Raw genomic sequence first — 26,203 nt, forward strand, 5'->3', positions numbered from 1 at the left:
CAAAGCACAGGTAAAAGTATAATATATTTTTTCTATTGCTTGAATAATGCAGGATACAACCTCCTTCAACATTTTCATTAATTTTTTCTTCATGAGAAAAACCACAAAATGTTCTTGGGTGAATTTGAAAGAAAATTGAAAAATACATGTGAAAATTTAAAACCCCAATCTTCGTCCAAGCAAAATGTGAAAGGCAGAGCAAAAGTGGAATTATCACCACTGTTCCCTGTCTGATGGATGACTGCCTTCTTGATTATGAAGCAGCATAAGGAACCCAAAAAACAGTGTGACTCAGACACTGGAACCACACTGTGACCTGGGAGCATCACTAGCACAGAAGAGTAAAAAAGAAACTAGTTTACCTTGGGAATGAGGAAGTTCCTGAATTTGACATCGCAGGTCACTTCATGGGGTAGGTTGTTGGGGGTGATATCAATGAATCTCTGAATCTCATGAATCACAGCATCTGTGTAGGGCATTTGCTTCCTGTCCTGCAAGCAGGGACTGCGTTGTCTGCCAACCACAAGGTCAATCTCTTCCTGGACTTTAGCTGGTTAGGAGCAATGACAAATGTTGAAATAGGAGTAAAGTAACAGGGTGTGTGTGGGTCTCTGTACAGTTTTACTCCAGTTATCTCATTAATCATCGGTGGGCAGGTTCAACACCAAACACTACTAAGAAATACATTTGTATTTTAACAACAACTGTTATTTTATATACTCAAGTACAAATAATATTGAATATTTGGTATAGAAAAAGAAACCCTTAATTAAGCCTACATCCTATTTATAAATGCATATCTATTAGTAATGAACACAAACATATCACACACATGTCAGTACACATGTACACATGCATCCTTTCACTTCTCTATAATAGATCTTAGATTATCATACTCAGTAATATGGATACTCATTGTGGAAAGAATTGCAGATCATAAATATTCCCTATAACAAATATTAGAGTTAGGTTTTATTTTCGATACATATTTTTATTAATGCATGTCTTTTCATTTTAGTTTACACTTTTCTTTTTTGTCAGTTCCAATTACTTAAAGGCATGTACCAGGCCCACCAGACAGGAAAACATATGTTATCAATGAAAGAAAATATTGTTCAGCAGAACTTTTATGGACTCTGGTAAAACTTCCAAATACTGATTTGAAATCATAATTTCAACACAATTGAAAATATACTTCTAATTGTCCAAACAGTCTTGATTTCTTCAAAGATTGTAAGATTTCACAGGAAAAAGCATAAAATACTAGAATTACTTATTAACTCTTGTGAGGTGAGTTCTATTTTCCTTACCACATAACTAAATTTATCAGAATGAAGAAAGTAACTACAAGAATTCATCTTTTCTAAAAGCCTGAATTTGGGGAAGAAGTCAGTATTCAGCCACAGCTCCATATATGCTTTAGGAGCCTAGAACAGACTGCCTGCCAGGAAGCACAAACAAAGGACAATTTTTGATGGACATTTCTTCAGCTGTGGTTTTTTTCATTTTTCTCAGTTATGCTCCCTTTTGCAGCCAGTGGAACTGCAAGTTAAACACTGAGATTTTTGAATAACACCACACAGGATGCTGGCAGCATCTTGCCAGCATCTTCCCAGAATACTTTGATTTACCACATACAATCTCACCTGTGACATGTGGGTGCTTCAACAGGAGCAGGAGAGCAAATCTCATTGTTGTCTTTAAATTTTCTGTTCCACCATGAATCATATTACTCAACGTGGCTGTCAGGTTTTCATGTGTATATATCGATTGCTGATTGTTATTTTCCTAAGGATGATTTGATACCATTATTTAACAAATTATCTCTTGTCATATCTAAGGAACAATTGAATATACAGTATTGTACAATTCTAAATTGTTGATAGCACAGAATCTAGAGGTACAGCAATGGCTGAAACTAAATGGCATTTCAGAGACGGTGGTATAGATATCTAAACTTCATTATTCATACATATATTTCCTGTTTGTCAAAATTGCACTTCCAAGATTATATACCTGTGTGTATGTCTATGTGTGTGTGTTTGTGTCGTGTATGTACAATGTTGACCTGTAAGACTGTAGAAAATATGAAGAGAAGCTGATTTTGTTTGTTGTCTCTTTTCTCAAATTAAACACATGTGTTTGAAGAATTTATGTTTCATTTTATATGGACATAAGAAGACTCATTTATAAAAGGAAAGCCTATATATTAAACATGGTAAGAACATTGACAAGTTGACTCTAATGCTTCATGTCTACTATATGACAATAACTTGAGGGTTACAAATATCTTCATACCTGAGTTCAGTAGACATTTGATTTAAGGCCTTCATAACAAGATTTTCCATTAAATAAGGAAGCACAATTTGAATTAGAATAAACAGGAGAATTGGGGACATAATGCTACCTTTTCAAAGCTCTATCAAGAACTTCCTTTTCAAATATTCTCAAAGATTTTTATGGACTAAGTATAGCTGTACATTCATTACTGAGTTCAAAGTATTTAAAATAGATCAAGCACAGCTAGCAAGATTAGGTTCCCAGTCAAGATGATCTATCTCCATTCCATTAAGGAGTCAAATAGCAACATGATCTATGAATTATGGAAGGGTAAAAGATATATGCCCAATGAGATATCATGGCCTACATGGAATAAATCAAAAGGCTGAATAATGATTTGACTAAGCTGTAAATATGCTGTGCTACAGGATTGTCAACAAAGTTACATCTTGAAATGTTGAGGCAAGTTCAGAAATAAATCATCATTATTTTATAATTATCAAACTGATAACATTTTCATGATTACTAGATGGTCTCCAGTGTATTAATATTGTATAGCTAACACTATTAAAATAATTTACATTCCCTTTACTGCAACTGCCAAAGAAGCTCATCTGTTTCCCCTCATAATAGAGCTTCATATGATTTTCTAATCATAAATTGACATTGCTTATGTCCATATTAACTTTAATTAACTCTAGAGGATTATACTTAAAAACTAACAATTATATTTATATATGCTTAAATGCATTTGGAGATATACAGTGGTGCAATTTTGATTCATATCTTGTTAGTAAAACGACTTATTGAGTGTAAGGGTTGCTCAACAAAGGGAACACATGCATGCTAGTGGAACCCTGGCTTCCTACTCTAGTAAGGAAATAGTTCTAAGAGAATAGCACCCTAAGTGCATTTTGACAAGCCAGTAAATTTCTTAACTGTGTTAAAAATATTTATCCTAATACCCACATAGTAGTGATGTGGGATATCCTTCTGTATATATGTTGGTTTTATTGGGCAATGAATAAAGATACTTTGGCCCATGGCAGGGCAGAATATAGCCAGGGTTGAAGAGCTACACACACACAAGCACATGCACAAGAAAGAGAGAGAGAGAGAGAGAGAGAGAGAGAGAGAGAGAGAGAGAGCAGAAGGAGAGGATGCCACAAACTTACTGGCAGATTACAGCCTCATGATGATACACAGATTAATACAAATGGGTTAATTTAAGATGTAAAAGTTAGCTAATAAGAATCTTGAGGTAGCGGGCAGTGGTGGTACATGTCTTTAATCTCAGCACTCAGAAATCAGAGGCAGGCATATCTCTGTGTGCTTGAGGCCAGACTGGTCTACAAGAGTGAGTTCCAGGACATGCTCTAAAACTACAGAGAAACCCTGTCTCAAAAAGAGAAAAGAAAAGAAAAAAAAAAAAACAGAAAAAAAAGAATCCTGAGTTAATGGGACTACTGTGATGTAATTAATGTAATTAATATAGTTTTAGTGTGGTTATTAGGGTGTATGCACCCAGAAAACAAATATACAGTCCCTGTTTACAAAATGGCACCCACTCTCTGGGACATGGATCCATATAAGTCCTAAAAAAACTTAAAAATAGGGCTTCTAGACAAAATGGGAGCCAAGCACAGCTTCTGGGTAGCCATTTTTTTTTCCAAATTTTTTTTCTGCTTGCTGGCAGTGAGCAGAGGCACAACTAGGCTCTTGCAATAGAAGGCTTCCTGACAAACATTAGCAGCAAAAACTTCAGGGTTCTTTTAAGAGCCAACATCCTGGTTCATATTGGCAGCACAAGTAGCTCTGTTTTTGATGGAAGGTCCTGTTATGGAGCATTTAAATGGAGTTTGTAAACAGAGTGCTTCAATTTGCTTAATGGCAACATAGACCCACTGTTTTCCTAGAGCTGGGGTGGTAAGCATGGCTGGCAGAGCCTGTGAACATGATTCCACCATGTTGGACTTGGCAGAGCAAACAGGCAGGGTCATGAAATTGGTCCTAGCCATGCCTGCTTAACATTAAATAAAAGTGCTTCTGCTCAGAAAATGATTACAGATACACACTAAAGATAAATGCAGACAGAAATAAAACTCTGAATGGATCATAGTGTATTTTAAAAATGTACATAGGTTTAAAAAAGAGAAGGAAAAGAGTGTAGAGAATTATAAAAAGAAATAGTTTCAAAAATAAAACAGTCTATAAAGAGACAGTAAAAGTAATATAAAAGAGTATAGACAGTTGTAGATTAAAGAAGTAAAGAAAAATAAAATAATCCACATAATGATGGAATATACACAGACAATCTAGATGATATATATTATTGTGTTTTCCTTGGAATTTTTGACTGAAGAGAAACATTTGATTCTGGGGGCTTCTAAAATAAACCAACATAAGGTATCTTGAATTGAAAATTTGGTTCTAAGATTATGTGTCTTTGGAAAGAGGTTCTGCTTTTGTTTCCACACAATATGAGAACCTGTGGATTCCTTTCAGGGTAATGGGTTTTGATGGGACAAGATTCCCTGAAAGGTCTCTGTGAACCCTAAAAATACATTTCCAAATGAATAGTAGGAAACAGTTTGGAGAAAACTATGCCCATATTTCCCAAATGATTGTTTATAAATGTTTGTTTTCATTTAAAGGGGGATATAATATAAAGATGAACACTTTGCTTTGGTATGGATCTTGGTCTATTGATACAAATTTAAGGTTGATTTTGTTACACTTTATACATGTATTTCTGCTTTTGTTTAAAATAATGTATTGTGCAGCTAATTTAAAAATATATTGAATAATTAAGAAATACAAGTTAATGGATTGTCACCTCCAATAATCAAACTTCAGTCTTATTAGTTAGTTTTCTAGATATATAGAAATATATTTCATTTAGATAGACAATCTTAAATAATTCAAAGACCTACAGAATATAGAAATTAAAATGTTTGAAGAAATTAAACTTTTCTTGATAATGATATTTGTCTGTTTGAGGTACCAATATAGACTAAATAGTCTTTCAAATTTTCTGCTTCATGGAAGAGTCTGCTGGATACTATGGATCTATTTGCTGAAGGTTGATGCCTCAACATTAGAGAAGAACTCTGGGTGATTGTCCTGGCAGCAAGATGTCTCTGTCAATTCTAGAAGTTTGCAAGCTGCTTGCAATGACTTCCTGCCAAAACAATCTTATACAATAAAGGAACTTCTGGAAGCATTAACATCCCTGACTTCAAACTCTATTACAGAGCTACAGTATTGAAAACAGCGTGGTATTGGCATAAAAACAGAGAAGTCGACCAATGGAATCGTATAGAAGACCCTGACTTTAACCCACAAACCTTTGAACACCTGATTTTCGATAAAGGAGCTAAAAGTATACAATAGAAAAAAGAGAGCATCTTCAACAAATTGTGCTGGCAAAACTGGATGTCAATCTGTAGAAGAATGAAAATAGATCCATATCTATCACCATGCACAAAACTCAAGTCCAAATGGATTAAAGACCTCAATATCAGTTCGAACACACTGAACCTGATACAAGAGAAACTGGGAAGTACTCTACAGTACATGGGCACAGGAGACCACTTCCTACGTATAACCCCAGCAGCACAGACACTAAGGGCATCATTGAATAAATGGGACCTCCTGAGGCTGAGAAGCTTCTGTAAAGCAAAGGACACTGTCACTAAGACGAAAAGGCAACCTACTGACTGGGAGAAGATCTTCACCAACCCCGCAACTGACAAAGGTCCGATCTCCAAAATATATAAAGAATTCAAGAAACTAGACCGCAAAAGGGTAATCAACCCAATTATAAAATGGGGCTGAACAGAGAACTCTCAACAGAAGAAGTTCAAATGGCCAAAAGACACTTAAGGTCATGCTCAACTTCCTTAGCGATCAGGGAAATGCAAATCAAGACAACTTTAAGATACCATCTTACACCTGTCAGAATGGCTAAAATAAAAAACACCAATGATAGCCTTTGTTGGAGAGGTTGTGGAGAAAGGGGTACACTCACCCATTGCTGGTGGGAATGCAAACTTGTGCAACCACTTTGGAAAGCAGTGTTTCGGTTTCTCAGGAAATTCGGGATCAACCTACCCCTGGATCCAGCAATACCACTCTTGGGAATATACCCAAGAGAGGCCCTATCATATAACAAAAGTATATGCTCAACTATGTTCATGGCAGCATTGTTTGTAATAGCCAGAACCTGGAAACAACCTAGATGCCCTTCAACAGAAGAATGGATGAAGAAAGTATGGAATATATACATATTAGAGTATTACTCAGCAGTAAAAAACAAGGACTTCTTGAATTTTGCATACAAATGGATGGAAATAGAAAACACTATCCTGAGTGAGGTAAGTCAGACCCAAAAAGAGGAACATGGGATGTACTCACTCATATTTGGTTTCTAGCCATAAATAAAGGACATTGAGCTTATAATTCATGTTCCTAGAGAAGCTAAATAAGAAGGTGAATCCAAAGACAAACACGTAGGCATCCTCATAAATATTAACCTTCATCAGGCGATGAAAGGAGACAGAGACAGAGACCCCCATGGGAGCACCGGACAGAAATCTCATGGTCCAAATCAGGAGCAGAAGGAGACGGAGCACGAGCAAGGAACTCAGGACCACGAGGGGTGCACCCACACACTGAGACAATGGGGATGTTCTATCGGGAACTCACCAAGGCCAGCTGGCCTAGGTCTAAAAAAGCATGGGATAAATCCGGACTAGCTGAACATAGCGGACAATGAGGAATAATGAGAGCTCAAGAACAATCGCAGTGGGGTTCTTGGTCCTACTGCACGTACTGGCTTTGTGGGAGCCTAGGCAGTTTGGATGCTCACCTTACGAGACCTGGATAGAGGTGGGCAGTCCTTGGGCTTCCCACAGGTCAGGGAACCCTGATTGCTCTTCGAGCAGATGAGGGAGGGGGACTTGATCGGGGGAGGGGGAGGGAAATGGGAAGCGGGTGCGGGGAGGAGACAGAAATCATAAATAAATAAACAAATAAATAAATAAAAAAATAAAACTTTTCTTGTTAATTAGACAGAAAAGGGGTGATGATGTGGGATATCCTCCTCTATATGTGTTTCTTTTATTGGTTAATGAATAAAGCTGTTTTGGCTTGTGGAAGGCAGAATATAATCAGGCTGGAAAAGAAATAGAGACAGTATAGTCAGAGCAAGGGAGACATGTAGTTGCTGAAGGAGAAGGATACCAGAAACATAGCAGTAGGCAACAGCCTTGTGGTAATATACAGATTAATAGAAATAGGTTAATTTAAAACGTAAAAGTTAGTTAATAAAAATCTGGAGCTAATAGGGCACATTGTTTTGTAATTAATATAGTTTCTGTGTGATCATTTGTATCTGGGCAGCTAGGAAACAAATGAACTGTTTCTATTTACAAGTGATGTATTTTTTTTTTTACAGAAGAAGAAGAAATTATCACCTATTAGCTTGTGGAGAACAACTGTCTATGGGATGTTCAGCCTCAGTTATAACATTCATGATAAACCCATTACACTTGAGGCTCAGTGTACATCTTAGAATATGAGGGAGAATGATAGCAATAATCAGATGGTAAGGAAGTTTTCTGCAAGATGGCTTTTCTTGATATGACAGGGAAGCTACACTCATGAGATGTCTAAAATAGGGCTATTGAATATAATCGAAATAGTTATAAAATCAAGTGAATTATGATGCTGCTGAGGAGAGTTACTTGGGATGACAAGCCCAGCTGATGAGTTGCAATTAAAAACTGTGGAGAAAGAGAGATGTAGTCTTTCTCAAAGTTGAACACCAGAAAAGGTTATCCAATGTTAAGTGGTCAGTCCTAAAATATACAGATGGTCAATACTGAATGTTCTCACATTGTTGAATTTATGTACTTATCCTTATGCACTTACACATGTAGCCACAATCATTAAAGAACATTGGATCATGAATATCAAGGGAAGCGTGGTGCATGGTAGGTATAGGTAGAAGGAAAGGGCAGGAAGTAGTGGTGTAATTATATTATATTTAAATAACATACTAAAAATAACACTGACATATTTTAGATAGTTCAGTTAAAAATAAAGCACAAAAAGGAGTAGAGGAGTTAGATAACTCTCTAAAGGCCTATGATAAATTAAAGAAGATATATAAAGATAAACGAAGAGAGCACTTGAGCAATGGGAAGAGACCCAACCTTCAGGAAGTGTATATAGAAAAAGAATAACAGCATAGATCACATGCTTTAGAATATCTTGGTAGAAATTTTCCAAAAACTAGAGAAGGATATTAACATCTATATATAATAGGTGTACAGATATGGAAATACAGAGACAAGAACAGGATCTAGCATGAAAATACACTCAAAATATTACCCTTTATGAGGAGTGGAAGGGTGTGGGTTAGTGGGTGTTGGAGGAACAGAAAGATGGGGAACTGTGGTTGGTATATAAAATTAACAAAAAATAAACAGAAAAAGATAAAATTACCAAACCTAACAAATTACATCGGTGCAATTTGAAGTAAAAAATTAAACTTAGGTATTACTCTGTACAACAGAAATTAGTAAACGAAAATGAAATCAAATAAATAATAACATTTAAATTGTTGGAAAAGATTTAATATTGTATAATTACATGCATGAAAGATTGACACACTTCGAACCATTTCTGGAACTAAGAAGCAGAATATAAGTAAATAAGTGGAAAACCAATTCATACACAAGCCCTGAAATTTGAAAAAGCTTTAAAATGGAGGTATTACGTAGAAAGAGGAGAGTGGGCAGCATCCAGCTGCCCAGCTAGCTTAACCCCCAAAATAACCACACAGAAATTGTATTAATTAAAATACTGGCTGACCCATAAGCTCTAGCCTCTTATTGGTTAACTCTCACATTGTAATTGAACTTATTTATAATAACCTGTATGTCACCGCGAGGTCGTGGCTTACCGGGAAATATTCAGTATGTCTGACCTGGCAGCTGCATGGCGGCTCGGCTCTATCTGCTGCTTTCTTTTTCCCAGAATACAGTTCTGCCTTCTCTGCCTATCTAAGTTCTGTTCTACCGGGCCAAGCAGTTTCTTTATTGATTAACCAATGAAAGCAATGCAAATACAGAAGGACCTCCTGCAACATTATTATTCCTCAAAGTAATCTAATGAGTCACTTCTATCCGTACTAAAAATCAAATAGGAAAACAAGTCCACAGATTCAAATGAAACTATAGAGAAAGATCTGAACCCTCAAAATGGAAACCTACAGCAATGAATGCAGTGTGGTTTTGGCACACACATCAAGATGCAAAATACTTTGATAGCCAGATATACAGAATAATATGTAGGCGAGTAAAAAGGCAAAAATCCCTTACACATGAAAGAAAACTCAAAAAATAAAAAAGCTATGAATCTTAAACAGTTAGTTGAAAATTTTGTGTGTTCTTCACAAAGATAAATATGAAATGAGTTTGAAACAGGAACTCCATGCTGGGGATATGCACAAAAAACATGAAAACCTGCCATCAAGGAACACACGCACACGTTTCTAAACGAATAGCTCAGAAGAGTCAGAGGTAGAAATAATGCAAAGACACAGAATGGTGAATGAGTGTGTTGTTATCATTCTTGTAAACCAAGGTTGCAGTAACAGGTGACCACAGTACAGAAACAAGCTGAACTTGAAGAAGCATCCAAGATTGTATGCATGTGCAGGTAGAGAAAACTAAATCCCTTCTACTGAGAACTGGTTTAGATGTCAGTATACTCTGTCAGAGAGATACAGGAAAGTCCATGAAGAGAAAAATTACACTCACAGTTATTGATAATGCATGGTGCAATTTGTAAAGTGATGCAACATTTTGAAACTAGAAGGTTGTCAGTGCTTCAAATTGGTGACTGGCAACATATGTTAATATTACCTCTGTTTTAAATGATTGACATTTAAGTGCAGTCTCTGTGTGAATTTCCACTGGCCTCTCTACAAATATTGACACCATATTTTAAATTCATATGGAAATTTAAAGGATTCAGAATGGTAAAGCAGTCTGTCAGAAACATGTAGCAAAGTTCAGGGACTCACAATTCTGGATTTTAAATACTGACATAATATTTCAATAACAAAGACCTCGGATACTGAACTACCAATAAAATATACAAACCATGAAAATGGAAGTACAACTGACTCCCATCACACCAGAATATTTATCATTAGTTTTTTTCTTAACAAGAGTGCAAACTAAATTGTGGAGAAACACTTTCTAAAATTACACAATGCCAACAGTTAATCCTGACAGCAACCCAATTTCTAACCGCACTGGTATTAATTCATTAACTCATGAGAAATTATACTCAAAGCTTTACTCTTTCATCCACCTACTATTCCCCATGGTACACATCATTCATCCTTTAGAAGTCAATATTGTGTTGATCAGTGCAAATGTGTACAGATTTCTTTTAATCTGTATGATATGCAAGTGATCAAAACACAGTCATTGATGATATTCATGTTCAAGTTAAGACAGAAAATTTGTGATTTATGACTATATTGAAATTTGTTTCCTTTTGTTTGGCTTTTGTGTTGTCTTTATATCATGCTAGATTTTTTGAGTTTTTCTTTTTTGGTTTTAATTAAAAGAATGGTGTCAATGTGCTCTTATTAACGATATTAACCATCTTTTTTTCAGGCTTACACACACATAAACAATACTATCTTTTTTTCAAATGATACTGCCATGGTTTTAAACATCACTTCAATGAAGTATAAAATACTTTACCAATTTAATAATTGAATAAATGAATATTAACACTTTACCTGCCTTCCTTTAATTAGGAAATAATCAATAAAGTCCCGAGGGTTGGTAGCATCCAAGGAATCCTCATGTTCTTTTATTTTTGCCGAAAGGTAACTCTGGATAGAAGTCAAGTTTTTATAATATGTATTATGGGTCCCTGGACAATAATCAATCAGAACAGGGAACATATTGCAAAGCTGCAAGAAAATGCAAGAATTTACAAAAAATAGACACTGTATTGACCTAAGTAAGATATATTAGTAATGTGTCACATGAATGATTTGAATTGCTAGATAGAGGAATGATTCATATTCATCATAAGAAGGTGTATTGATTACATTCTTTATTTAAATAGACTTGATGAAGATTTTTCTCAATTTTCCCATAATTGTTAATGACCTTAGTAAAATTTCCATCGTCACCTTTTATCATAAATTTTGTTCACATAAACTCATTGCAGGCTCAAATAAATTCTGTCCTACAGTTTGAAATACATGTGATTTAAACACTCACAGCCTTTCAATGTGACAATAGAAGTTAAAATTTTTGGGGTGACATTTACAGAAAAATCTAGTGTCCCAGGTTCACTATCTATCAACCATCTTTTGAAATGCAATGACTCTTTAGTGTTGGGTTTGGCTCAGAGAAATGTGTGTGTGGTAAAATCAATTGCACTACATAGGCCTTAGGGATTTCTCTTTGATCAAACAATCATTTTGTATGCAGAGAGCAAGAAACTTTCGTTCATACTAGAACAATTCTATGAGGATATTTATGGTCCACATAGCATTAAAACATACATCTTTCCATTTTTACTGACAATCTATAAATTAGAATCCCAACTGACCCATTGAATGACAGGAGTACTCAGTGTTTACTGTCAGCTTTCTTTGCCATTAGTATTCTTCCTCCTTTCAGAGAAAATTCTGTCTATACTGAAATAAAGTTCCCAGTAATATGTTCAGAATGTGCTTGATGAAAAATAGATACAGTATTTGATTAGTAAAACATTCTGTGAATGACTGATCACTCTTATAGAAACAGATGCAGTATTTTAACAAGTCTGTATAAATCGACAGGAAGATTAATTGATAAGAAGCGATCAGGCTTCACTCAGTTGGCATCTGCCTCTAGGTTTTTGCTATTTGTACACTTATGGGTTGAGTCCTCCCTCCAGAGAATTATTTCCACAATACATTAGCCCTTGTCAGCTGGTCACCTCCCTCCTTCCTGATCCATATTGATTTGAGCTGAAAGGAAAAAAGACCATAAGTGTGTTCTCAGAAGGATAGGATATTGGCTTTACCTGTACCCAACGAGAGCTCAGAATCTTAGAGTTCGCATTCAGTTTTTCTATCAAGCTAACAAAAACTTGATCTTTATACTCAAAACGATTTTGGAAAATAATAGAGCAAATGACATTGCAGGGAGCACTGGTCAAGATGAAGGAGGGATCATAGGGTGAACCTGAAGAGTTGGAAACAAATGCCAAATGTTACTAAAATATATGAAGAAGAAATGTTGCTTTTGTTAACTAGTTAAAGTAATTTAAACATTTTAAATGGAATTATAGTTTTGAATATTCTTAACAACTATATATTTATCTGGTGAATAATACACAGCCATATTGACATTACATTTCAGTTCATTTCAAACTCATTAGTTAAATAAGAAGAGATCATGTCTATTTTACTGGCTGGTTTAACCCTAAGCATGTGCTATTATTTGTAAATTGATTTTTATTTACTTATTTAATTCTGACTTTGGTTTTCCCTTCAAAAAAGACAATTGGGGATCATGGAGTAAATAGTACTCAGTAACAATTATTTTGGCAAGATTGTAACCCAAACCTGAACTATAGGCTATTATATATAAACATAAAAGGCATTAAATTGTAAGTTATTCTAGGGAGTAAAGGGGGAGCATACCATACACAACATACAGTATGTCTAAACATATTGAAATTCTCTTATGAGATTAAAATGTAAAAACTCCACTCACTTCTGCTAGGGAGTAAATGCTCCTTTTTCTGGATTCTCCTAAGTAGTAGTATAAGAGTTTACGTTTAACCACACATCAAACCTTTACTCTCAGGACAAAGCAACCACAGAACACATGCAAAATGCTTGTTGGTTTATAATTTCCCTGGATCATCTAATGTGCAATGGACACAGTTACAATCCTACTTTGGGGTGGCCGTATACCAACTGAAAAGTCATAACTCGATGACTGAAAATTTTGTATTAAAATAAGCAGATCATTTTTACTTCTTGTGAGGATGTCACACTGCCATTTGATCATCTGAATTACAGGAATTACCCGTTGCCCATTTGAAAGGATACTGATGACACTTTTAGAGCATTCTGTATCCTAATAGGTAAGGTCACCAAAAAGTTTTTGTTTGTATTCTGCAGTTTGTATTACAGAACAATCTTCCACGTTCCAGGATCTTACAATAAATGACACTACATCCAAAAAATTAGCCAATTACATTAACATTGACTATTAATAGTCCAAAGTTTGAACAATGATCAATATTAATTATTTATTTTTATAGCTATTAAATGAGGTATGATTAGTCCAATACTAGTGTTCTAAAACATTTATCAATTGAGCAAACTTCCATTACTCAGTGATATGGAAGGACTCTCTAGCTATCTTATTGGGCTTAATCACAGGTCATTCACAATAATAGCATTTTCATGTGAATTGTAGCATGATATTAAACCATTTCAGCTCTTGTATGTACATGGTGCACTGCTGGCTGATAATAGAAAAAGTTTTCTGGCAGTAAATTCTTAAGTTGCATCCATCTATTTATGTGGCACCAACATCAATGTCTTAATCTCATCTTTGACAGATAACAACATTTTAACTTTGGTACACTAACAATATTTGAATATAACACTTAAATATTTTCACAACAATCTTTCTTTTATCACAAGAAGATACTTCCTTCATGTCCATCAAAATTTTATTAATGATTCTATTTGAACACAAATAACTTTGGCAAATTCTTTTGAGATATATTTTTTAGAATATTTCTATCCATCTGGGGAAAATTTGTATCACTAAAGGTCTGCATCATACATCTCTTTTAAGATATGTCAAATCCTTTTCTTCTTCACCTTTCTTTTACTCCTTGAATTGTTATCACCATTCTCACTTGGGTTTTTGATAATGAATGTCCAGAATTTATAACATATATCAAACAAATTTGATACCCACAGACATTATAAGAATCAGCTATTGTTTGCTCCTTTGGCGTGACATGCAGATCTGTTTCAAGATTCTTACACTCAGGACAGAAAAAAAACTTTTATGAATCTATCAAAAAGTCTTGCAGCTTATTTGTCTCATAAGATCCATTGAAAATATAGTAGTGATTCTTGAGATCAAAATGGGTCTGGGCTCCAAGGTCACAAACAAAATATTAAGGTGGAACTAATGGAGGCCTTTGAAATGTCATCCATGTTGATTATAACTGATTGATATAAAACTGAATTGATTATAACTCTTTTGATTCTAGTCTTATCCTTCATCCTTAGCAATCAAATGAGGAAAGTTGTTGTAATAGGAGTTTGACATAGTTTGATTGACAGTGACAAGTATTTGGGCATATCATTTTCTTTAATATTCAGGTGAATGTTTCTTTCATTGTAATTTTTTTGGTTTGTTTTTCTGGATAATAAGAACTGATATAATTTACCGCAAGAGTTCTTTCTTATATGAAAACATTTTTACCACTAAAATTTAATCTTTTTGCTTCTGTGAAATGTTTTCTGAGAATAGGTACCAGTGACTACTCAACATCTTCTTTCTCAAATAAAGATATAAGCCCTTGTGGCTCATCATTGATAGGGAAAAGAGTCTCTGAAATCTGTCTGGATTGACAGTTTTTCTGTGCTTGTGTGTGCAGGGCTGAGAAGCCTATGGGCCAATCTCAACAATGCTCCCATCTGTGTCAGTAGTGCCTAATCCTGGAAAACTGGAGAGGACAATTCTATGAATCATGGGTGAATCTGAGTTCCATGCAAGCCTTGTCTACAGATCTACTTACAGGCCATTCAGTTCTATCAGAGGAATCCTATTTCAATAAACCAAAAAACAGAAAAAAAAACCAAAACAAAAATTAATAATCTATTGTGCTAGTAATTTGGACTAGAGGGATCATGTATAAACATCGAAGATTTAGGAGGAAAAGAAACTTGAAAAATGGGATAAGTCAGTGTTCCATGGGAAGAAAGTGTAAAAGCAACAACTTTAACTATTACCTGACCTGTTTACATAACTAAATTATATGAGAGCCTATATTTCCAAAGTCCATTACAAATAAAGCAAAAATCATGAGGAAACTATTGAAGACTTTCCTTTTCACATATTCATGTTTAAAATAGTGAATTTTGCTGTTTAAAAAATTATTTCATGTTAATACCTGTAGTGAAAGAATGATAAAAGCAAAAGTGAATGTAAGTGGAAATAATGGAAGAAAAAGGAGGAGAAAAAAATCAGTGTGACTTAAAAAAGTTCATGATCTGTCATTAGAAACTTGTCTCCACGATGTCATCCAGAATCCAGTGGATTTTCAACAATGCGATTTTCTGGAAAGAAAATAATATTTATCATGGCCAAACTTCGCATTTAATACATTTGAGCAAAACTCACAGTTGTGGATATTTTCATTGCTACTTTAGAGTAAGTATCAAAATAGCATATCACAAAAATGATTAAAATGTATGTATTACATATATCATGTGATTGATTTCACAAGTAAAAATGTGAGTAATCAGTTTCTGTGTTGATTAGTTTAAGTCAAGTTGACACAAACCACACTTAGCACAAAAGAAGAAAACTCAGAAGAGTAAATGCTCCACCAACCTAAACTGAGTTCATAATCTTTTCATGCTCTTCCTGCATTTCTGATGATGAGGGAGGACTCAACATTCTATGGGTGATATGACTCACTTGGGTGGATTATTTTTGGGACAACACAGAAAAGAATAAAATAGATAGGAGAAAGTGATTATTTCCTTTTATTCCTTTCAGTGGTGAATTTGCTGTGACCAATATTGTTTGTATTGAAGTTGAGCCTAATTTATGTAAACCCAAATAAGGGCAAATAATATAACAAATTTGGACTAGTGAGCATAAGAAATTCCTTGAACTTACTGATATTTTACCTTACAATTAATATAATGCAGTACTCTAAGAAATACCAAGTGTTTAAGCAAAACATTGGAAGGTAAGACATTGAGATTGTTATTGCATGTGTGCATGCCATTCATATATAAAATCTGATAGGCAATCTTTTATTATACTTGTCAAGAATGCTAAAACAAATTGACTTAGGGATGCACAGCCATAATAAGATTCTTCATTCATAAGCAACAGGAGTAGCATCCAGAGTGTTGGCAAAGTAACAACCATCACTTTTCTAACACAAAAATTTTTTTTTATTGGCAAAAAAAATTTCTGCCTCCTCCCAGCCTCCCATTTCCCTCCCCCTCCTCCCGCCCCTCTCCCCCTCCCCCCACTCCTCTCCCCCTCCCTCTCCAGTCCAAAGAGCAGTCAGGGTTCTCTGCCCTGTGGAAAGTCCAAGGTCCTCCCCACTCCATCCAGGTCTAGGAAGGTGAACATCCAAACTGGCTAGGCTCCCACAAAGCCAGAACATGAAGTAGGAACGAATCCCCATGCCATTGTCCTTGGCTTCTCATCAGCCCTCATTGTTCGCCATGTTCAGAGAGTCTGGTTTTATCCCATGCTTTTTCAGTCACAGTCCAGCTGGCCTTGGTGAGCTCCCAATAGATCAGCCCCACTGTCTCAGTGGGTGGGTGCACCTCTCGTGGTCCTGACTTCCATGCTCATGTTCTCCCTCCTTCTGCTCCTCATTGGGACTTTGGGAGCTTAGTCAGATGCTCCAGTGTGGGTCTCTGTCTCTATCTCCATCCATCGCTAGTTGAAGGTTCTATGGTGATATGCAAGATATTCATCAGTATGGCTATAGGACAGGGTCATTTCAGATTCCCTATCCTCAGCTGCCCAAGGAACTAACTGGGGACATTGCCCTGGGCACCTGGGAGCCACTCTAGGTTCAAGTCTCTTACCAACACTAAGGTGGTTCCCTTAATTAAGTTATGTGATTCCCTGCTCCTCTATCCAACCTTGTTTTATCCCCAATCATCCCGTTTCCCCAAGTTCCCCCCAACTTCCCCTTCTCACTTTTCTCTCTCCTTCTCTCCTTACCCCCATCCCACTCCAACCCCACGATCCTAATTTTTTGCCCAGCAATCTTGTTTATTTCCCATAGCAGGGATAATAACTATATGTTTTTCTTTGGGTTCACCTTCTTATTTAGCTTCTTTAGGATCACAAATTATAGACTCAGTGACCTTTATTTATGGCTAGAAATGAATTATGAGTGAGTACATCCCATGATCCTCTTTTTGGGTCTGGCTTACCTCACTCAGGATAGTGTTTTCTATTTCCATCCATTTGCATGCAAAATTCAATAAGTCCTTGTTTTTTACTGCTGAGTAGTACTCTAATATGTATATATTCCATACTTTCTTCATCCATTCTTCTATTGAAGGGAATCTAGGTTGTTTCCAGGTTCTGGCTATTACAAACAATGCTGCTATGAACATAGTTGAGCATATACTTTTGTTGTATGATAGGGCCTCTCTTGGGTATATTCCCAAGAGTGGTATTGCTGGGTCCAGGGGTAGGTTGATTCCAAATTTCCTGAGAAACCGAAACACTGCTTTCCAAAGTGGTTGCACAAGTTTGCATTCCCACCAGCAATGGATGAGGGTACCCCTTTCTCCACAACCTCTCCAGTAAAGGCTATCATTGGAGTTTTTTATTTTAGCCATAATGACAAGTGTAAGATGGTATCTTAAAGTTGTCTTGATTTGCATTTCCCTGATCACTAAGGAGGTTGAGCATGACCTTAAGTGTCTTTTGGCCATTTGAATTTCTTCTGTTAAGAATTCTCTGTTCAGTTCAGTGCCCCATTTTTTCATTGGGTTAATCAGCATTTTAAAGTCTAGTTTCTTAAGTTCTTTATATATTTTGGAGATCAGACCTTTGTCTGTTGTGGGGTTGGTGAAGACCTTCTCCCAGTCAGTAGGTTGCCTTTTTGTCTTAGTGACAGTGTCCTTTGCTTTACAGAAGCTTCTCAGATTTAGTAGGTCCCATTTTTTCAACGTTGCCCTTAATGTCTGTGCTGCTGGGGTTATACATAGGAAGCGATCTCCTGTGCCCATCTGTTGTAGGGTACTTCCCACTTTCTCTTCTATCAGGTTCAGTGTGTTCAGACTGATATTGAGGTCTTTGATCCATTTGGACTTGAGTTTTGTGCATGGTGATAGATATGGGTCTATTTTCATTCTTCTACAGGTTGACATCCAGTTGTGCCAACACCATTTGTTGAAGATGCTTTCTTTCTTCCGTTGTATACTATTAACTCATTTATCAAAAATGAGGTGTTCATAGGTTTGTGGGTTAAAATTCGCGTCTTCTATACGATTCCATTGGTCGACTTCTCTGTTTTTATGCCAATACCACGCTGTTTTCATTACTGTAGCTCTGTAATAGAGTGTGATGTCAGGGATGTTAATGCCTCCAGAAGTTCCTTTATTGTATAGGATTGTTTTGGCTATCCTGGGTTTTTTGATTTTCCATATAAAGTTGATTATTATCCTCTCAAGATCTGTGAAGAATTTTGATGGGACCTTGATGGGGATTGCATTGAATCTATAAATTGCCTTTGGTAGAATTTCCATTTTTACTATGTTGATCCTCCCAATCCAAGAGCAAGGGAGATCCTTCCATTTTCCGACATCCTCTTCAATTTCTTTCTTCAATGCCTTAAAGCTCTTGTCAAATAGGTCTTTCACTTTCTTCGTTAGAGTTACCCCAAGATATTTTATGCTGTTTGTGGCTATGGTGAAAAGTGATGCTTCTCTGATTTCTCTCTCTGCTTCCCTATCCTTTGTGTATAAGAGGGCGACTGATTTTTTTGGAGTTGATCTTGTATCCTGCCACATTACGAAAGGTGTTTATCAGCTGTAGGAGTTCTTTGCTGGAGTTTTGGGGGTCGCTTATGTACACTATCATATCATATGCAAATAACAAAAGTTTAACTTCTTCCTCTCCGATTTGAATCCCCTTGATCCCCTTATGCTGTCTTATTGCTATTGCTAAAACTTCAAGCACTGTATTGAAGAGATATGGAGATTGTGGACAGCCATGTCGTGTTCCTGATTTTAGTGGGATGGCTTTGAGTTTCTCTCTTTTTAATTTGATGTTAACTGTCGGCTTGCTGTAAATAGCTTTAATTATAATTAGATATGACCCTTGTATCCCTAATCTCTCCAAGACTTTTATCATAAAGGGATGTTGAATTTTGTCAAATGCTTTTTCAGCATCTAATGAAATGATAATATGGTTTTTTTCTTTCAGTTTATTTATATGATGGATTACATTGATAGATTTTCGTATGTTTAACCAGCCCTGCATCTCTGGCATGAAGCCTATTTGATCATAGTGGATAATTTTTCTTATGTGTTCTTGGATTAGGTTTGCCAGTATTTTGTTGAGGATTTCTGCGTTGATGTTCATGAGTGAGATTGCCCTATAAATCTCTTTCTTGGTTGAGTCTTTGTGCGGTTTTGGTATCAGAGTGACTGTAGCTTCATAAAATGAATTTGGCAATGACTCTTCTGTTTCTATATTGTGAAATACATTAAGGAGTATAGGTATTAGGTCTTCTTGGAAGTTCTGGTAGAATTCCGCATTGAAAACATCTGGTCCTGGGCTTTTTTTGGTAGGGAGGTTTTTGATAACAACTTCTAATTCTTTGCTACTAACAGGTCTAGTTAGATTGTTCACCTGGTCCTGGTTTAACTTTGGTATATGGTATTTATCTAACAAAGTGTCCATTTCTTTTACATTTTCCAGTTTTGTGGCATACAGGCTTTTGTAGTATGATCTAATGATTTTCTGAATTTCCTCTGTGTCTGTGGTTATGTCCCCCTTTTCATTTCTGATCTTATTAATTTGCAAATTCTCTCTCTGCCGTTTGATTAGTTTGGATAGGGATTTGTCAATCTTGTTGATTTTCTCCAGGAACCAGCTTTGTTTCATTGATTCTTTGCATTATTTTCTGTGTTTCTATTTTGTTGATTTCAGCCCTCAGTTTGATTATTTCCAGTCTTCTACTCCTCCTAGGTGAGTGTGCTTCTTTTTTTTTTTCTAGAGCTTTCAGATGGGCTGTTAAGTCTCCAATGTGTGCTTTCTCTGTTTTTTTTTTTTAAGTGGGCACTTAGTGCTATGAACTTTCCTCTTAGGACTGCTTTCATAGTATCCCATAAGTTTGAGTATGTTGTTTCTTTATTTTCATTGAATTCCAGGAATACTTTAATTTCTTTCTTAATCCAGGTATGGTTCAGTAGTTGACTGTTCAGTTTCCATGAATTTGTAGGCTTTCTGGGGGTAGCATTGTTGTTGAATTCTAACTTTAATCCATGGTGATCTGATAAGACACAGGTGGTTACTAATATTATTTTGTAACTGTGGATGTTTGCTTTGTTACCGCCTATGTGGTCAATTTTTGAGAAGGTTCCATGAGCTGCAGAGAAGAAAGTATATTCTTTCCTATTTGAGTGGAATGTTCTATAGATGTCTGTTAAGTCCATTTGCTTCATTACCTCCATTATTTCTCTTATTTCTCTGTTAGGTTTCTGTCTGATCAACTTGTCTATTGGTGCGAGATTAATGTTGAAGTCTCCTACTATTAGTATGTGCGGTTTGATGGCTGCCTTGAGTTTTCGCAATGTTTCTTTTATGTACGTGGGTGCTTTTATATTAGGGGCATAGATATTCAGGATTGAGACTTCATCCTGATGAACTGTTCCTGTTATGAGTTTAAAATGCCCCTCTCCATCTCTTCTGATTGATTTAAGTTTGAAGTCAACTTTGTTAGAGATTAGTATGGCCACACCTGCTTGTTTCTTAGATCCATTTGCTTGATAAGCCTTTCCCCAGCCCTTTACTCTGAGTAGGTGCCTGTCTTTGTGGTTGAGGTGTGTTTCTTGTAAACAGCAGAATGTTGGATCCTGTTTTCGTATCCAACCTCTTAGCCTGTGCCTTTTTATAGGTGAGTTGAGTCCATTGACAGTAAGTGATATTAATGACCAGTGGTTGTTAACTCTGGTCACTTTTTTAGTCGTAGAGTTTGTGTGTTTCCCTTCTTTGAGATGTGTTGGTGAAGGATCTCTAGATGTTTGAGTTATTGTGGTCATTGTTGGACTCCTTGGTTAGTCATTTTCCTTTTATTACTTTCTGTAAGGCTGGATTTGTGGCTACGTATTGCTTAAATTTGTTTTTATCCTGGAAAATTTTATTTTCTCTATTTATAGTGAACGAAAGTTTGGCTGGGTATAGTAGTCTGGGCTTGCATCCCTGGTCTCTTTGTTCCTGTCGTACATCTATCCAGGACCTTCTGGCTTTCATGGTTTCCATAGAGAAGTCAGGTGTAAGTGTGATAGGTTTACCTTTATAAGTAACTTGGCCTTTTTCCTTTGCAGCTCTTAATATTCTTTCTTTATTCTCTATGCTTTTTGTTTTGATTATTATATGGCGAGGGGATGTTTATTTTTTGGTCCAGTCTATTCGGTGTTTTGTATGCTTCTTGAACCTTCATAGGTATATCTTTCTTTAGGTTTGGAAAGTTTTTTTCTATAATTTTATTAAATATATTTTCTGGACCGTTGAGCTGCACTTCTTCTCCTTCTTCTACCCCTATAATTCTTTGGTTTGGTCTTTTTATTGTGTCCCAGATTTCCTGAATGTTTTGTAATGAGAGTTTGTTGGACTTGCTGTTTTCTTTAATTAGAGTGTTTATTTTCTCTATGGTATCTTCAGAATCTGAGATTCTTTCTTCTAACTCTTGTATTCTGTTGGTTATGCCTGTTTCTGTAGTCTCTGTTTGTTTACTTAAATTTTCCATGTCCAGCCGGCCCTCTGTTTGTGTTTTCTTCTTTGCCTCCATTTCAGTTTTCAAGTCATGAACTGTTTCTATTATCTGTTTGATTGTTTTCTCTTGGTTTTCTAGGTTATCATTCACTGATTTATTCAGTTCTTCAAACATTCTGTTATATTTCTCATCAATTTCTATAAGGGCTTTCTTTACATGCTGTTTAAGGGCATCAATCACTTTCATAAAGTTAATTTTTTCTACTTCTTCTTGATTAAGGTGTTCATGTCCTCCTGTTGTGACTTCGCTGGGTTCTGGTGGTTTCATGTTGCTTTTCAGATTGTTGGGTGAATTCTTGCATTGGCGCCTGCCCATCTCTTCCTCCTAATGCTCCCTTATGGATCTTCTTTTACAGGATCAGGTCTCCTTGCCTACTGATGTAACTTCCCAGTGATGGCTCTCCCCAGTGATGGCTCTCCTGGTGCCGAGATCAGATATCCGTGCCCAGTGATGGCTCTCCCCAATGCTGGCTCTCCTGGTGCTGAGATCAGATCTTCGTGCTTGTTGGGTAGTTCATAAACAAAACTCCTACCTTGCTTGGTGCAGGCAGCCTTTTGAAACAAAGGAACTCCCGCCTGCCTGGTTGCCCTGAGGATTCGGCCCCAGTGCCCAGACAGGCTGAGCTGGGTGATGTTATGTGCCCAAAGAGGGCAGGGGGGCAGTAGTGGGGAGGGTTCTGGATGCAAGCTGGGTTGGATAGAAAGAAAGGGGCAGTATGCAGGGCGTAGAGGCTCTGCAGAGAGCCCAAGAAGGAAAGGGGCTTGAAGAGCTTCTGAGTTCCCTGTCCTGGGCTGCTGCCACTAGGTCATAAACTCACCCCAATGCTGGCTCTCCTGGCACCGAGAGCTAACACAAAAACTTAAAGGAGAAAATGACATGAAAATTGAAGACACACAGGGAAATGTTAGAGAGCCAACAATGCCAACTTTTCAAGTAAAATTACTAAGTTTAGTTATTTCCGCATGTACATTTCTTTTGAATATTTATATTGAAACATGTTTTATTAAGGTCAGAAATCAAACCACTAAATGTTATGCAAGAAGATATAACAATATCATTTTGATACCGTGCAAGCAGCTGAGATGCACTAATCAAAAAGAATTCTACTACACTCAAAAAGAAATAAAATTATTACATCATACCACAGTTGCCAAAAACAGTAAACATAATACAAGGACACTTAGACACTTTAGAGAAGCAGTCTAGACCTGTTCAAGAAAAAAGAGGAAAATGGAAGAAAAGTAAGGTAATGAAAAGAAAGCTAATCCAATCTTTTCTAGGGTTCTTATGTTTTCTTAGTAACTATTGCTATTGGAAATTGTATTGTGGTGAGATGATAAGCAAAGGAAAACAGTATTTTTGATGAGGGTAATGTATTGCTCTATAATTCCATAGAAAATTAACATGAGACCCATACCCATGACATCTCATTAGAAAACAATGCTTTGAATAGAATGGGAAAAATTGACTAACACAGATATACATAGGACAAGATGTAAATGTCAGATTGTAAACCTGCACCTACCATTGGTTTTCTTCAGTTCCTCCACAAGGAACGGTGCTTCCTCTTGAATATGGTTCTCAATACTTTTTTCCCCCATGCCCAGTTTTCTCAGGGTTAGGAGTGAGAAGTGCCTTGTTTTTTTCCATATATCTCCATTGGTAAAAGAAATGCCTAAAGAAATTGAAATAGAAGATTAGGGAGTATGTCTGAGAAATACATAAATAAACAGAGTGGTCGCAGACATAGAGTCCCAAACATATATCTGAAGAGCAACATGACCTCTGCTTTCCACCCTCCACCTCACTATGTATATTACCCAGTATACACAGAAACACATGCATACTTACCAAAGCCTTTTAAAACCATCTGAAGAATCGGGACACTTCCCCTTCCACTAAACTCCTCCCCATGACCTATGAGAGCTTCTTTTATTGCCTCATAGCCATGCAACACCACTGTAGGTTTCATGCCAAAATACAGAGTGAACACAGGGCCATAGATTTTAGAGAACTGTAATAATAATAGAAAACAAATATTCTAAAATTGTCACTGTAGTTGACCTCTTCATACTGGCAATAGAACTGTGTTAAAATATTTTTATGCAGAAAAACTAAGTTTGAAGTTTGTATATACCTTTCAATATGATGATTGTTTCATATAAATGACCTTCTGGGTGCCAGCAATATCCCAGGACACTTATAGTCTAAAGAGAAGGAATCACCTTACTATGATATTCAACAGGTCACTTTGTCATAGTTCACAAAGTACCTGAAGTAAAAATTCCACACTCATTTCCTGGGTTCTAATGCAAAGGAGTAGAGCCTTCAAATCCACACTATTCTTATCCATTTTATGGATAATGCAGATCATTCTCACGCTAACTACATACTGACATAGACATGTCACATGACTTCTGTGGACCCAGCTGTGAATACTTTCTGTTAAAAATTACAAAACCTGTGAAGAAGGGTAAACATCTAAACTCTTGGGTCAGCACAAGAGTTCAAATTCAGTCCTCATCTATTATTACAAAAGTACAGAGTAAGCGTCACAGAAGCTGCACCACAATATACAGAACTGTAGAAAAAATATCCTCATCATGAAGTATTTTTGGTCCCAGGCATAGGCTTTGTATGGAATCAAAGGAGATCGGGAAACCACAGTATAAGCTAAGCCACACTGTTTATGGTTTCCTTTGCCTATGTGATCCCTGCCCATTGCTTTACTTTTAATCAGGATCCAATTAATTCTACAGAGTAAGGCATGAATGAATAATCTAAGAGCAATGTATCTCTACATTTATGACTCATTTAAATAATATTCATTGTAATGCTAATTCCAATTGGCCTTAATAGTAAACACCTAGAGTCAGATATTAGGGGGTGAAAGCTGATAGATCAGAGAAGCAGTGCAGCCAGCCACTAGAGGGACTTTTACCTCTGCAGAATCCTCAGATTCAAAGGTGTGAATCTGTCTTTTGAACCTCAAACTGCATCTCCAGACTGAATCCTCAGACTGAATGCTCAGACTGTATCTTCAGATGGCATTCTCAGAGCACATCTGAGCTCTTGTCTCCTCCCGCCTTGAGTTCTCTCTCTGCCCAACCATATCACTTCCCTTCTCTACCTCCCTGGTACTTGATTTAAAGGTGTGAGCCACTACCAACCACATGGCTTTGTTTCTCTTTGAGATGGCACCAGTATAGTGTAGCCCAAGGTGGCTTTGAACTGACAAAGGTCTGTCTGCCTTTGTCTTCTAAGTCCTAGAATTAAAGTATTGTGCCACCACAGCATATATATTTTTATTAGTTCTGCACTTTGATCTTTAGGCAAGATTTATTTGTTAGATCACAAAATATCACTATAATCCTCAGTCTTCGCCATTAATCAAAATAATAGAAAATATTTATGAAAGCAGTATTTGAAAACTTGTTTATTACTAATTCCAACTGCAGTACTACAGGCAAGTCTCAGAAAAGACAAAAACAACTTTACAGTTTTTCACTCCACGTCTATTTAAAAATATTTTCTCTAGTACTAGAGTTTCCTTGAAAGCAGCATTACTTATATCTCTCTTTACAAAGTACCAGACAAGCATAAAGTATACTTACATTGGTAAAGGCTTGGTGCCTTTTCTTGGCATCTATCTGGTGGATATTGCCAATAATTGGCAGAGGAGTAGGTCCAGGGGGTAGCTTCCCTCTCTTACAACTCCGTTTCCAGTATGAGAACAGAAGCAGACATGTCAGAATGAGCACCAAGACCATAAGCAGATCCATGGTTAGCCTTCCCACTGGCACAAGTGTGATCAGGTAGTACAGAGGTTTTATAATGTGGCCATAGAATTGTCCTCTTGTACTTTGGAGCATTATTGAGTAACCAACTAGGCACTGTTTAAGCTCTCTTCCAACTAGACTTTGTCCCTGTGAAAACAAAAAATAGAAATGAACAGTTATTTAACCTTGTCCTTTAGAGGGTGCGTCTTAGTGATTTTGACCTAATTTTACAGAGTTATGACCAAATATTGGTGATAAATATGAACAATGAATTTGATATTTTGAAAATCAGTTTTTAT

At 36.4% G+C, this 26,203-nt stretch overlaps 1 protein-coding gene across 3 annotated transcripts in view; it reads right to left on the reverse strand.

Moving 5' to 3' along the window:
- LOC121453949 (cytochrome P450 2C26-like) overlaps positions 1-25,916 on the reverse strand; it is a 36,676-nt gene extending 10,760 nt beyond the window's left edge. For 2 of the 3 annotated variants that reach the window (XM_041661012.1, XM_041661014.1), the window contains exons 1-7: positions 25,740-25,916; positions 23,977-24,139; positions 23,651-23,800; positions 12,394-12,554; positions 11,108-11,284; positions 1,647-1,788; positions 363-550 (exon numbers count right to left, since the gene is read on the reverse strand). In XM_041661012.1, coding sequence (XP_041516946.1) covers positions 363-550; positions 1,647-1,788; positions 11,108-11,284; positions 12,394-12,554; positions 23,651-23,800; positions 23,977-24,139; positions 25,740-25,907 — 1,149 coding nt within the window. In that variant the 5' untranslated portion in view covers positions 25,908-25,916. The remainder of the gene's footprint in view (positions 1-362; positions 551-1,646; positions 1,789-11,107; positions 11,285-12,393; positions 12,555-23,650; positions 23,801-23,976; positions 24,140-25,739) is intronic. The other variant, XM_041661013.1, reaches the window with a different exon arrangement.
- Between the last annotated feature and the right edge of the window lie 287 nt (positions 25,917-26,203).

The sequence above is a fragment of the Microtus oregoni genome, unplaced genomic scaffold (assembly GCF_018167655.1).
Source record: "Microtus oregoni isolate MIOR12 unplaced genomic scaffold, Mior012 000012F_ref0000307, whole genome shotgun sequence".
Lineage (NCBI taxonomy): Eukaryota > Metazoa > Chordata > Mammalia > Rodentia > Cricetidae > Microtus > Microtus oregoni.